The 15,000-nt window shown below is 35.9% G+C and overlaps 1 protein-coding gene across 2 annotated transcripts in view; it reads left to right on the top strand.

Moving 5' to 3' along the window:
• The first annotated feature begins 1,385 nt into the window (after positions 1-1,385).
• ASPH (aspartate beta-hydroxylase) overlaps positions 1,386-15,000 on the top strand; it is a 181,941-nt gene continuing 168,326 nt past the window's right edge. The window contains exons 1-4 of one of the 2 annotated variants that reach the window (XM_032421681.1): positions 1,556-1,873; positions 7,676-7,825; positions 9,295-9,339; positions 10,745-10,813. In XM_032421681.1, coding sequence (XP_032277572.1) covers positions 1,864-1,873; positions 7,676-7,825; positions 9,295-9,339; positions 10,745-10,813 — 274 coding nt within the window. In that variant the 5' untranslated portion in view covers positions 1,556-1,863. Of the gene's footprint in view, positions 1,874-7,675; positions 7,826-9,294; positions 9,340-10,744; positions 10,814-15,000 lie in introns of both variants that reach the window. The other variant, XM_032421682.1, reaches the window with a different exon arrangement.

Raw genomic sequence — 15,000 nt, 5'->3', positions numbered from 1 at the left:
AAGACACATTTTCCCCCCATTTAATTAAATGTTTATTCAATGAAAGTATGTATAAAAACTTATAAATCTGAGAACTCAACCATACATGAAACAGGATGACGGGATATTCAGTTTTAAACATATACGTACAGCACAGCTATGAACCGTTCTTCCCTTTTCCCTTCGGTCCTTATTTCTGGCTCCTGTTTTGTCCTGTCATACCATTCTGTTATTGGCCCAAGGAAAGATTAATGGACACATTTTACTGCTTTCAGGCCAGGGGAGGAAAGTTCAGGTGTTTAAAGCCAAGACACATTTTAAAGGCAAGGAAATTGAGGCCCCCAAAATTGATGTCTTCCCCAAATCAAAGTTAGTGAAGAAGCCAGGAATCGAATCCAGGTTCCTTAAGTCTGAAACGGGCTACCCCCGCCCCTGCCATGTGAATGTAGTGGCTTGGTTTCCTGTGGCCCCAGGATGTGGCCTCTTGTCACTCTCCCTCTCTCTGAAAACAACAAAACAAAAGAAAGCCTCCAAAATACTAAATTTGCATGATGGCGGGTCATCTTAAATCCCTGTCAACAAATGAGTCACTATCGTGTAACATTTTAGCAAGCCCTAACTTCGGCAGGACAGATCTTTGAGGAAAGGAAAGGGGAGCGGGAAATGGCTCTTGGTCAGAGGACACCTAAGACACTCGTCAGTTTTGTTCAGTTGGCCCCGATGCTTTGTTTCGCTCTATTCCAAATCAAATATTGGGACCATAGGTTGCTGATTCCTCTTCAGAACATTTAAATGTTTAATTTGCATGTGAAGCATTCAATTTGACCAAAAAAAATTAAACACTCATAATAAACAATTTTGGAAGACTGCTGCCTTGCTCTGGATACTATTTGTGCTAAATTAATTTAATACACTAATCAGAGCTCTGATGCATTCTGTGAACTGCTAATCTTAAATCAGTGGATAAATGGTAGCGGCATTGGGCTGGTTTTATTTCCCAGAAGGGACGATTTGGAGGTGGGGCTGGAGGGAAGTGGAAAAAATCAGAATAGAGTTGCACACTCTCTTTCCAGTACCTTCTCTGAGGTCCTGTTTCCTAGATCACTGCTGCCATGCTAAAGGGTTTCTTCTTTCCCTGTCCCCTCCCTCCCAGCCTCCCTTCCCTCTCCTCCCTTCCCTCCCTCCATGCTTTCATTCTCAGCTCTCTCTCCCTCCTTCTTTCTCTCTCTCTCCCTTTCTTTTTACTTTTGCTATTGGAGGAATTAGACTTGGGGTGGTAATGCCTGTGAATCAGAATTCCAGAGCATTAATTAATTTCTTACTATTTAGTATTCTGTTTCACTCACACAAACTAAGTCATGGTCTTTTTCATGTAAGCATTTGATTAGATTCTGAGGGGCCAGATCAAGCGGGTCCTGGGCACAGGGCCACGTGTTACAGCAAGACTTGTTTCAGTTTTGAATGATTTGGTCCTTGGGCTGAAACCATTGAAGCCTGATTCCAAGAAAACAAAACTGGCAGGACAATTTGTTCCATTTCCTTTTCTCCGGCATGCTTCATTTTTTTTTTAGGGTTTGGAGTTGGGAGACAGGACCCACTGAGAGAGGAATCCCGTAAGTGGCGAGAGAAAGGCTGTTGTATTGTTAGGGGAGCATTTCAGCCTGAGTGATTAGCAGTCTTTGGCCATGAGGAAGAGGCCTCTAAAAATAACTGGTGAGCAGAGTTTGCAGTCAGGTCCAATTTCAGTTCTAGAGGCCTTGCCCGTGGAGCGGTTGGCCAGTCCCAAGCTCTAGTAGGGAAGGGTGTTCGGCGTGCCTGATACCTGCTGATAGCGCTCTGATTTTTCTCTTCCATCTATGTTATTCATGGATTGAAGAGACCAAAATGGCTGAAGGTAAAGGTGCATTTTTATTGTTTGGGTTAAAAGTGGTTTAGGATCTAGCTGGCAGATTTTAGCTTTGTTTTCAGTTGTGCACTCTTAAAAATATTTTTGGCTAAGTGCTTCGACTGCATCTTCTACATTTTCTATTTTGAACTGCTGGAGACATCAACTCGTGGTAGTTTAATTTCTCATGGAGTAATCTGTCTTTAATCTGTGTTTTGGTGTCTTAACTTAGAATATCTTTTAGTATGTTGTACTGTCAGAGACCACATTTTACAACCTTCAGAAAAATGTACAAGTGGTCTTCTTTGATCTTACAATTACAGTGAATTTAAAGAATGGTGTGTATTCAGATCTCAAATTATGGGAAATTTAAGGCCTGTGTGAATCTCGTCTTATGTTAGCGAGCACACTTAATTGGTTTAAGCAAAGCTCGACTCAGGCCTTACCATATGTGGAAACTGACCTAATTTTTGTGAAGCGGGCAATAAATGCAAAGTAAAGACACTAGGATTTTATTTATTTATATATTTTTTGGTGTAATTATTAACTTCACGTGTTCTTTAACAATGCGTTGAATTTATATTCTTGTATATGTTTGTTTTTGCCATACTTTGTAAGGTAAGACTGTCTTTCCACTTAATTGAGAGTAAGCTACATTAGCTCATTATGTTTTTGTTTTGTTTTTCAATTTGATTGGGACTTTTTATTTATATGTTTTTGTTACATTAGATAACCCTACTAGAGTGGTAAAAACTACCACAGTTCTGCTGTGGCATGTATATTCACAAACAAAACACCATCTCAAGACCCCAGATTTCTGTAGCCTTCCCACCCTGCTCATTATGTTGAAATTTTATTTAAGAAAAAAAAAAAAAAAAGACGTGTTAAGACAGCTTCCAACTCTCAACTGCCTAAGTGGCCACTGGAAGGAGTCTATTATTAGTATAGAGAATATGAGTATCCCTACTTTGAACATCGTTTTGAGTAAATGGTTACAATGGGTCATTTGACTATTCTGATAAAGTGCCTCATGTCGCCATGATGAAGAATTTGAGATATGTATCTTTAAGTTCTTTTACAAGACATTTCTCCTCTTTTCTGAGGATTATATAATCTGTGTAGTGAGGTAAAATCAGCTGGTACTTCTGACCTACTGTTAACAGTTCTTGACTCCCAAATGGTGACATTTTGTAACATGGAAAAAATAATCAGTTTGAGGAGTTGCTTGACAGTTTTTGTGTTTTTTTTTTTTAATTTTAAATGTGGGGTTTATGTATAAATATGAAATTACCAGCACAGTGCTAAGCAAAACTCATACATGGTTGATTTGTAATTCAGTTTGTTGTAACCCAGTTAAGTAATTGACTGACTCCTGTTCAGGTGCTGGGGTATATCTTCTATTTTTTTTTTTCCTCAACCAAATAAATAAAATGACCTATTGTCCCTAGCCCACATTTTGTAGAGAGGCACATTTCATTGCTCACTGTGTTGAATAGTATGTAAGAACAGTTTTCTGATTTGGAGGTCGCTACTTTTGATGGGTCAGCATGGAAAAAAATGAATCACATAGTTCTTACCATAATCTTAACCCCCATTAAAAAAATCTTCTTGACTAATCCCTGGGACTGCAGGTCAAACAATAGTCAGAAAATGAAATGAAGACTCTTAGGTTTATTCTGATCTTAGGAAATAGGGTTAACTGCTAGACATTCTTCCAGAATACTTTGGAACAAAGTGCTGATTTCAGGTTTGCTTAGGGTGTTTTAAACTCTCTTGAAGTGTTTATCTTACTATGCTTTTTTCAGTTAATTGGACAGAAAATAATCTGCCCTTTGGGACTAGGTACACCATGTTTACAAAGTGACATATCGCGGGAGTATTATTTGGTGTCAAGTAGAAAGTTCCTGTAACAGAGATGTCTTGGGAAAGATTCCTTTCTATAATTTACCGTTTTGTTCCTTTGTGGTATTAGTAGATATTAACAGTAATAAGATTAATGAAACTAGAGTAAGAATTTATTTGACATTAGAAAGGAAGGATAAAATACTGCTAATAATTTCATATTCTAGCTAAGTAACATTTACCCTTTTTTTGACATTAATCTTTTAAGGTGATAAATTTGTTTGATAAATTATACTGTAAATGAAAACCATTTCTGGATTTATTATGCCTTTTTTGCATTCTTAAACAGTTCCAAATAATATTTTAATGACAAACTCAGTCTGAATGTCATCATTCCCTTGTACTTAAGATTATTTTAAGGGCAATTTAAGATTATTTTAAGGATAGTTCGAGGTTTGCCTGCACGCATCAATCATAGATCACCCCCTGCCATTTAATTTTTTCAAATTCTTTGCTCTTGCTGCTGGTTTTCATACCTCCTACAGGCCTTCCTTCCAGCAGCACTTTGTTGCTTGAACTCCTATAGGTGAGGTTGTCTTTAAAGTATATTCTTTAGTTTTGTGCAGTATGTTAGGAAACTTGATCAAAGTTGTTAGAATCATGTTTAAAACAAATATAAGTGGATTCTAGTTAAAGGTATGTTCTTTACTGTGTTTTGATCCCCTTCCCCCATCTCTGCTACGGTGCGTGAATTTATGTAATTTAAAGAAAACTTTTTGTACCTTTTACTTATATTTGGTGTTGCAGGTCAGTAACTTAGATGAGTATTTGCTGAATTAACTCAGATAAATGAGTCCTTTTGAGAATCTTAGAAATTTTCCTCCTCCATTTCTGCTTTAAGAAAGAAATAGACATGGAGATAGACTTGAACTTTGAATTCAAGTAACTGTTTCATTAGCTATTCCATTACAAGCTCCTTTTAAATTATAAATCCATATTTGGAGGTAAATGGATATTCCAGAAGGCATTTTTCTTATTATAATTAGTATTCTATATAAACAGGTATGTATGTATATATTTGTATGCTATATAAAATTAAGGTTTTTTTTTTTTTAAGATTTATGTATTTATTTGAGAGAGAGAGAGAAGGAGCGAGCACGAGTGTGAGGGTTAGGGGGAGAGGGAGAGAATCTCAGGCAGACTCTGCGCTGAGTGTGGAGCCTGACCCTGGGCTCGATCTCACAACCCTGAGCCAAAATCAGGAGTTGGTCACTTAACTGAGCCAACCAGGTGCCCCAGAAATAAGGGATTTTTTTTTGTACAGCATTGAAAAATGTCTTCATGTTCACTGAAGTTTTAATAAATTAAACACATAACATTGCTAGTGAATCTGTGGTGCTCCCGTCCCCACTTTTTTCTTTACTTTTTAAAAATTTTAGTGATGTTCTATATTGTTCTTATAATTTTTATGCTTAAGACACACAAAAGTATTGGAAATCATCATTTTCCCCCATCAACATTGCCAGAGTTTTTACCCAGTCTCCCCCTCCCATGGCTGTGTTCAGATATTGAAACAGTGAAGCCTGTTTTAAGTGGATTTAATATGTAACTTTATAATCTATGCCCAGTAAGAATTTTTTTTAATGTAAACATTATGATTTTATAAAGCAAGCTTTTTGGAGACTTTTAATAATAGATCATATTAGAAACAGATTAGATGGCCATGTGTTATTTGGTGAGTATTCTTTTGTGAATTCACCCTATGACTATAAATCTGGTCCTTTTTGATAGGTCTATTAATATTTAAAGAACATTAGAAAGGGAAATTGACTTTTTTGTTAAGAATGAAATTTGTCTTAGTCATATTTTTATAGACTTAAATATGGCTATATAGATAAAAAATGTGTGTATTTGAGTGTGTATACATACATACACTCACTCTGACTGATATAGTTTTTATGGCCCCTTTTGAAAAGTTGATCTAGTGATTTGTTTAAAAAACTGTGTATCTTTTTAATAAGAAGAATTTCATTTCATTTTTTCTTCCAGAAGATTTGGCAGTATATTCTTAATTTGAGGCACTGGATACTACTACCAGTATTCTGTAATGAGAGTTGGATTTAGGGGTGAGAAAGCCAGTTCTAGATTAGAGCTAGTGAGCTTTGTTAAAGTCATGTAATTTGGCCCACTCACACGGATCAAGGAACTCAGGACCAGAGAAGTCAGGTTAATTCCTAGCTCTATCCAACTTGTGCTGGGGACTTGGAGTAAACCACGTAATCTTTTTTCTATAAAACAGGGATGATTATTACTGTCCTTACCCCCAGTGGTTCTGACCCAGGTACCACCCTTGTAGGGGACACTGGGAAGAGTTTGGGTATATTTTTGTTTGTCATCATCGGGGAGCTACTTACCTCCGGGACCCGAGGAAACCAGGGATGCCAGCTGCCCTGCAGCGTGAGGCACAGTTGCCCTGGATAAAGAATTGTTCTTTATAGACATCCAGAAACGCCCTCTTGAGATACACTGACCAGACCTTTGTGAGAGTCACATGCCGCCATGCACGTGGGGGCACTTTGAAGTACACGGCACATGCTCAACAAAGAGAAGACAGTGTCCTGCTGTCCTACCTGCTTGATAAACTTGTCCTTTTCTCAGAGGACATTTGGGAATATGACATATCCTTTGAATAATATTTATTATGTTCCTTTCCAAAAGAAATTTGAATACAGTGGTCCTTTCTTTTAAGGACAGCGTTGACCATTTTCTGTCAGTATCACTTGACTTTCATTATTTTTGTTTAGCTTTTGGCTGTAAGAAGACTATTTCCAGAAGAATAGCAAATGTAATAAGTGACACTCAGTGGACTGCAGTATCCACAGCTGTTTCCTGCATTGAGACGGATTGTGAATGATGAGCCTTTTCCTGCTTCCTTAGGCCCCAGTGGATCTTGTAAAGGAGGAGGACTGATTGTTGTACTATTTTGCTTCTCTTCTTCCCTGACCTCTCTTTCCTATAAGTAGTCTCATTCTCTTCTTCTGTCTCTCTCTGGCTAAGAATATGGAGCCATTTTTTGGGGAGATATTTTCTGTGGCCATTAACAGGCTTTTTAAGATTCTCCAGAAACTAAATGGGTCAAAGAAAAGGATGTGGCCACATTTCTATGTGATTTCATGAAGCTGTTGATATGCGCTGAACTTTGGAGGAGGTTATATGTAAAGAACTTAGAAGGAAGGTATACATATTACATATAATACACATATGATATCAACCTTTATTTTTATTTTTATTTATTTTTTTAAGATTTTATTTATTTATTTGACAGAGAGAGACATAGCGAGAGAGGGAACACAAGCAGGGGGAGTGGGAGAGGGAGAAGCAGGCTTCCCGTGGAGCAGGGAGCCCGATGCGGGGCTCGATCCCAGGACCCTGGGATCATGACCTGAGCTGAAGGCAGACGCTTAATGACTGAGCCACCCAGGCACCCCTAACCTTTATTTTTAAAAAATTGTTAGCCAATAAGTATTTTTTTTTCTTCGTTACTTCTAAGTCAGAGTTTTATATGTGTGGTGTTGAGTCTGAGCAGAATCTTTTCTGTTTCAAAATCTTTATTGTAGGGGCGCCTGGGTGGCTCAGATGCTTGGACATCTGCCTTCGGCTCAGGTCATGATCTCCGGGTCCTGGGATCAAGTCCCACGTCGGGCTCTCAGCTCAGCGGGGAGTCTGCTTCTCCCTCTCCCTCTGCCTTTCCCCCTGCTTGTGCTCTCTCTCTCAAATGAATACATAAAAAAATCTTTAAAAAAAATCTTTATTTTATGTAACAGTTTTGAGAATTTGAAAACTATTTTTGAAATGATTTACCATTGTAAGTACTTTCAAGGAACTGGAGAAATAATTCAGCAAAAAGAGGTGTTCACTAAGGTGTCTTTTTCTATAATGACATTGTTCATCTGTTTTGTTTTTAAACAGAGACAAAGCATGGAGGACACAAAAATGGGAGGAAAGGAGGACTTTCTGGAAGTTCATTTTTCACATGGTTTATGGTCATTGCATTGCTGGGAGTCTGGACATCAGTAGCTGTCGTCTGGTTTGATCTTGTTGATTATGAGGAAGTTTTAGGTAAGAATTTTGGTATTGTTTCTTATGTGAATTTGTAAGCATGAAAGACATCCTTTAGTAATCTTAAAGATTTATCCTATTTTGGGGGTAATTTCTGTAGCCTTTCAGTTGTTCTCAACAGTGTAGAAACAAAAAGGGGTGTTATCAGGGTTACCTGGGAGTAGTGGCTTTTCAACTTCTTCGAACATAATCTGTAGTAAAAATAAAAAATAGGCATTTATTGTATGTATATCACACAGGAAAGTTTTATCAAACAATACTTAACTATTAGGAAATGCAGTACTATATCATTTCTATTCCATCTTGTTATATTATGAATTTTAAACATTTATGAGCCACTGAATTTATATCAGGACCCAGTTTGCTAGACCCTTCCTTAGAGAGCATTTGGAAGCACACCCCATTGTCTTTGTTGGAATGAATCAGTGTGTGTGTGTGTGTATATGTGTGTATTGGTGGTGGTATAGGGGTGTGTGTGTGTGTGTGTGTGTGTGTGTTGGGATAGGTGCTGTCTGTATGCTGTTGAGGAGGTTGCGATGTTATTTCTGATAGTTGTCTTCCTTTCTCCTTGTTTTTCCTTTTCTCTTCCCATAATCACTGCAGTTTTTCATGACTTTTTACATTAATGGTTCTTTACCATTTTTGGAGTCATACTCCGAAGTCATAAAGTCTTTTTTTCAATTGAGATAAAATTTACATAACATAAAATTCAATATTGTTAATATGTGAAGATGTACAGTTTACTGGTTTTTAATATATTCCTCATGATCTAATTCAGAATATTTCCACCACCCCCTCCTCCCCTCTCCTGGCAAACACATATTTCTGTGTCTATGATTTTCTTACTCCTGACATTTCATATAAATGGAATCATACAGTATGTGGCCTTTTGTGTCTGCCGTTTTGCATTTAGCATACTATTTTCAGGGTTCAGTGCTTACTCCATTTTATAGCTGAATAACATTCCATTGAATGGATACTCACCACATTTTGCATATCCATTCATCAGTGATGGACCTTTGAGTTCTTTCCACTTTTTGGCTATTGTGAATACATACATACAACTAGATCATTAAAGATCTAGTTGAAAGTGTGGACAATGTCACTGAAAAAAATGCATGCTCATCTATATATACCGTGTTGCATAGAATACCCTATCCCTTCCATAAAGCCTTCTGTACTTCTGCTTTAGATGTTAGATTATAGCCGTCTTTCGATGGCGTGGGGGGAGGCAAAACATGCTTATGGATAATCTGCCATTTGTTGCAGTTTTTCATTATTACTTAAAGGAGAGATGATAGAGTAATGGAAGAATTTTAGTTCGGAGACAAACTTCTGAGTAGATCTGTGCTTTTGTTGACTTACAGTGATATGTTGCTAGGGAACATCTCTTAAACAAAAGAAGAGATTAAAAATGTTTGTACGTTTAAGGGCAAGTTAACAATTTTCGTGTTTTTACATGCATGCAGCCAAAGCAAAGGACTTCCGTTATAACTTATCAGAGGTACTTCAAGGTAGGCTATTGGAGATGCATTTTAAGTCTACTTGTGTTAGTCTCTAAAACCTCATCCTTATTCTATTAATTTAGTTATCCCCTGCTTCAGAGAAAATAGGTGGTAGGACCAACTTCTCCCTTTGTTTGTCAGAAAGTATGGTATTTTCTGTCTTTTTAATGTTATTTGAGCTCTGTGCTGTAGATAGCCTCCACCTGCAGATCAACGCTTATTTATATTTTCTTAGCCATAGAAATGATAACTTCCTTATCTCTCCGTTATTATTTATTTTTATTTTTATTTTTAATGTGTGTGTGTGTGTGCTTTCTAAACCAGATTTCTACATAGCTAGTTAACTATTTTCCTAAGTAGAACGAGGGCTCTGGGAGGGTAAAGATTGATGACAGCCACTCTACTCCAAAAGTTCTGCCTGCTCTCCTGCAGTGTTTTAACTTACGTTTTATTAAAGAGATGGTAATAGTGCTGCAGACTGATTTTTTAGTACTAACGCTGTATTTGTGGATGCTGTTTAAAATATTGCTCTATGTGATGTCTCCTCACAGCCATTGTCCAATGCTGAGTTCTAAATGATGTTGGTTTTAGAATGTTTTTTAGGGAATTGAATGTGTTTGACTCACGTTTGGAGTACTAAACATGGCAGTGTTCCTAGATGATAAAGCCTTAAGATAACATTTTACTCTGCTTGAAGAGGAAAGGCTCTGAGAGTACTGTCTTCTCAAGTGGTCTGGTTTAAGCTTTTTTTTATTTTTCCTTGATAGTAGATGGCCAGTGCTAGTTAAGTTTTAAGTGGGATAACTAAGTTTTCCTTTGTCATTTCAGGAAGCCAGTTTTATATACTGTATTTCCAGTATATAAAAGTCTTTTTTTTTTAAGTTGATTCATGATGTTTCTGTTATGAATCATTATTGTAAAATATAAAATTAATTGTGCTCTTATTTTTAGTACTTATACTTGGCGTTAATTATTTATATTTAGTCTTTATTTGAGGCTTGGTAGGTGTTCTTTTTATTTTCAGTATTGATGGTGGTGAGGAACTTTATACTGTAGAAGCATTACATTTTATGTAACTTAGAAATCAGTAATGTTTCTTATTTATGTTGGAATTTTTACTGAAATTATTTTTGGCAACATAATAAATTCAGCTAAAATGATTAAATCAGAAGATTGTTAAAACTTTAAGGAAAATATTATCTCAGTTATATTTCTTAGATTGTAAGGCAAACATTTCCTGAATCTATCATTTTTAGGTAAGATCTTCACTTAACACTGCTTTTCAGGATTCAGAGAGCAAAGAACTGCATTGATTGGTAATATTTATGGCTGATGGTCAGGACTAATAAGGGGTAATACCTTATCAAACTTGTTTTCCCTTTTCTTCCCATCCATTTTTTCCTCCCTCTTGCAGGAAAACTAGGAATCTATGATGCTGATGGTGATGGAGATTTTGATGTGGATGATGCCAAAGTTTTACTAGGCAAGTAGACATTTTATTTTTTGTTAGTGGTGATCTTTGCCTTGATAATATCTGTGTCCAGTCACACACATTTTATGGAAAATATTTCCCACTTCAGTTCTGTATTTCATTCTTACTGAAATGTTAATGGCTTTATTGTTTTTCCATGGATTTATATTTCAATATACTTTTATAAATGGGTAAGTATAGACTTCTTGCACATATATTTTCAATAAGCATAATTTCATATCTGTGTTCAGATTTAAAGCACTTCCTAATCTGGACTTAATATTTGAACATATAGATAAGGTACTAGCCTGTTTTCAAATATGGTAATTATAGTCACTCTTGAGCATTAGTTGACATAATTCACTTCCATTTGAAAATGTAAGTTTCTAAAGGCTTACATAAATCCATTTTGAAATAAAAATTGTGGTAGCCGACATTTTAAAATGTCCTATGCCTATTTTAAAGGTAACATTAAAATATGAACCAGTAGTTTTTGGCTGGGTTTCTTTATTTTAGAAATCTTGAACCCTTCTCTTTCTACCACCAGAATTACCTGTCTTTATCATTGAGATATTTCTTGTAATGTATAAATATGTGATATTCCCTCATTTGTTTTAAAATGCTGCCTTCCTAGAAAAAAACGATGTTAATTTTAATATGCAAGTTTTATATGATCTGGCCTAGTGAGATATGTGTTTCTTCTTGTTAAAGAGCATCACTTCCTTTGTTTTACTATGTAGTGTTACATGTATTAAAATTTTGTATACTAAAGTACTTAGAAAAATAATAAATATGTCATGGTAATATATACTATACTTACTAAAGTAATGATGCAAAGAAATTCATCCTAAACACACAATTTTGTGTTTATCTTATGGATATGAAAAAAATGGGAGGGTATCACATCTATAACCAATGGAATAGTTTTAGGTAGATTAATCTTAACCTCCTTATAAACAGTAAGTTCTAAATATGAAAAAAAGTGTTTTAGTTGTGATTAAATGTAATTTAGCTTCTTAATTTTGACCTTAGTTTGTTTTCTTATACTTCTCAATGGGAATTATATTTGCTACTTAACAATGGAAGTTTACTCTCAATGAAATTTTTTTCCTCTCTTAACCTTAATGGAATTTTCTATATAATTTTGTCATTACGTTTTTTCTAATTTTTTATGGATATAGTAAATCTAAATCTAAATTTTTCTATGGATATAGTAAATCCTCAGAAGACTATAATCCTAGACATGCAAAAGAAGTAAAATGTATAGAATTTAACCTATCAGAATGATGCTAATTTGCTTGCCTATAAATGGTTTATTACTCCATCGTATTACTTTACTTTAAATGATGGATTCTGAATAGTTATCATTTTAAAGATAACTTCATGTGGGCCATGTTTCCTCATTTTTAGAAATAATATTACTTCTCATCTGCTATATTTTGTTGGGTTTTTTTTTTTGGCTTAAAGTCAGCTATGTGAAAAAAATAAAATCAACAACGTGGTCTGTCAGATAGGAAATATCAACTATTAAAAATTAAAATGTTCTTTATAGAGCACACTGATTTCTATAGAAACTTACATTAATAACTTGATTTTTAGTATTTTAGATTGCAAGAGTTTATTTCCTGTAAGGTTTTTCAGCAACCATTAAGAGGCTAATTAATTGAAACTTAAAACATTGCCATTTGCAGTAGACATTTATTTGGTATGGGCAAATCATAACTTGTTTCTTTTATAAGAATTATATATTTGGAGGTAGAACCAAATTTGGCGAATCTCAGAGTTCATTTTGATAATTTGACTATTAAATGCACAAAGGCTAAAATAAAGGATTTTATCATATAAAGGTAGTAATTCATAGTTAGCTTATGGCTTTACAGTTAGCCGAAACAAACCAGAGGTGAGCTGTCAGGCTCACTTATGTCCTCTGACCTTATTTCTATAGTGATTGAATTTTCTGCATGAAATACAAGCTTGACTGGAGTTGAATTCTATGACTAAAGGTCTTTTTTAGTTTTGTGAGGTTATTGTAGCTTAGTTGTGCCTCTGTTACTGGCAGGTGGTTGCAAAGAGAGAGCGTGGTGAGATTCTTGGGGTACAGAGACATTAATGGGCTCTGTATCTTCAGGGAGAGGTTATGGGGGAGCAAATTCAGTGAGTGTGTACCCAAAAAGAAGCCAGGCTTCCTGGGTGTACTCTCGTTGGAGAGGCAGTTCAGGGGTAAGGGTTTGGATTAAGGCACCAGGAAACCAAAGGGCAGATGCAGGTAGGAAGCTAGAGATTAGGGGAGAGCTTGTCATAACAGTTGAAATATGCTCAGCTTTCATAGGTTTGGCATTTCTTTCATAAGTATTTCTTTCTGCATTCTTAAATTTGCATAGTCTAAATCTTATCAATTTGAGGAAGTGTACACATTCATATTTACATTGCACATTTTAAGATTTGGTTTTTCTTGTGAAATATAAAGAGAGAATGAAATATGTGTGAGTAAATCAAGATATTCTGAACAGCCATCATTAGTTTTATTTCATTGTTTCTGGCCATGGCCCTTATGATATACTTTGAAAATGTTCTAAGCCTTTCCTAGTTTACATAGCTTCCTACTTTTGTGGCCAAATTACTTAGAATAAAATATCTTTGATATCGGTTTGGATTATTGAAAACTACATTGCTAGAAATTGTATTCTTTGAAAACTTGTTTCCCGAATAAAATCAACAGGAAAATGGTCCAAGGACCACTTGCTAAGAGTAACATCCTTTTAGAGTAATGCCACCTAAGGATTGCGTGATTGTCTTTTTGTCCATGGCTAGCACCTAGCTGGCTTCATATCAGGTATGGCTGGAGAACAAAAGGGAAGCCAGTCAGCAATTCCTAGAGCCTTGATAAGCATTTGTAGACTGGACAGACGCATAAGTGAACTAGATCTTGTCCACTCAGAGGTGCTTACACCCTGCCCTTGGGTTCAGGCCTGCTCTTAGAGGCTAAGGAATTAATATACCCAGAATATTTCCTTTTTCACTTTGGAGTAATATTTTTGTCTAAAGAACCACAGGAAGGTTGTTGCATAGTTGGGTCTATAGTTTGTTCGGGTACTTTTACATATTTGTTGAATACTTCAGCTTGTCGTACTGAAGGCTGGTAAAGTTTTATATTTTATATTTGATACTTCGAAATACTAATATTTGAAAATGGAGAAAAATAAACATGTTTATTAGAAATATACAGCTATAGTGTTTTAAGGCAGGAAGAAGAAACAATGTTATTCCCACAGAGATTTCAGTGGGAATACAGGTCTCCTCTGTTCATAGCACTTGTCAACTGTTAGATTCAGTGAAAAAATATTCTAGTTGTGTCAACAAGTAATTTAAATACCAAAAATACTAACTGCAATTTGTTTTCTCCCCCTGACCTCCACCTATGAACAATGATATGATGTAGTTCTTCTGGGCACTGAAGTGGGGAAAATACACTGTATACTTTAATATTTATGCTAGCTGTCTCATTGTTGTACCTTCCCTGCCCATCTTGATTCCTGGCTGTTATGTTTACATGGAGAAACGTTGAGCCGCCAAAGCCCAACCTACTGAATGAGGGTGGTTAGCATCGGAAAAGCTCTCAAGTCATGGATGTTCACATTTCTTATAGCCAGAACTGTCTACCCTGTGTTTTTTCTCTTTCAGAATTACGGGTCTTGTTATATAGGGCGTGGCCAGTATTGGTGGATTTTGATATTTACTGGGCTGAGAGATATTTCTTACCCGAAGCCAGTTATTAAACAGGAAAAAAAAAAGATAAAACCAATATATACTTTGCTTTCTTTCCATCGTGATGGCCTGTTTTGGGACTAATACTTAAACAACAGGAGTCACGGGTCTTTACAGTAGAAGCTAATTTCTGGGGCTTATGTGAAGAGGACTTCAAATATTCCTGTTGCAAATGACCGGCTGGGTCCTTGATCAAATTTAATATTGGTTAGCAGAGTGAATTATTATTAATAGCTGAAGCTTATTATTGGTCAGAATTATAGGACCATGAGTAAGTAGCCAGAGCACTGTAAAGCTAACATTTGGTAGTGTGAACATTTGATTATCTGATATAATTTGAATAAATTTATGTTCATCTGTGGATGCTATAAACAGTAATCTTGCTAGTCATATTAACCCCAGAGTTTCTTAAGTAAACTCTAGGTCCGAAGGGG

This window comes from Phoca vitulina, unplaced genomic scaffold (genome assembly GCF_004348235.1).
Source record: "Phoca vitulina isolate PV1807 unplaced genomic scaffold, GSC_HSeal_1.0 scaffold25, whole genome shotgun sequence".
Lineage (NCBI taxonomy): Eukaryota > Metazoa > Chordata > Mammalia > Carnivora > Phocidae > Phoca > Phoca vitulina.
The sequence above is the reverse complement of the archived record's forward strand: the minus strand, read 5'-3'. Positions and strand labels throughout refer to the sequence as shown.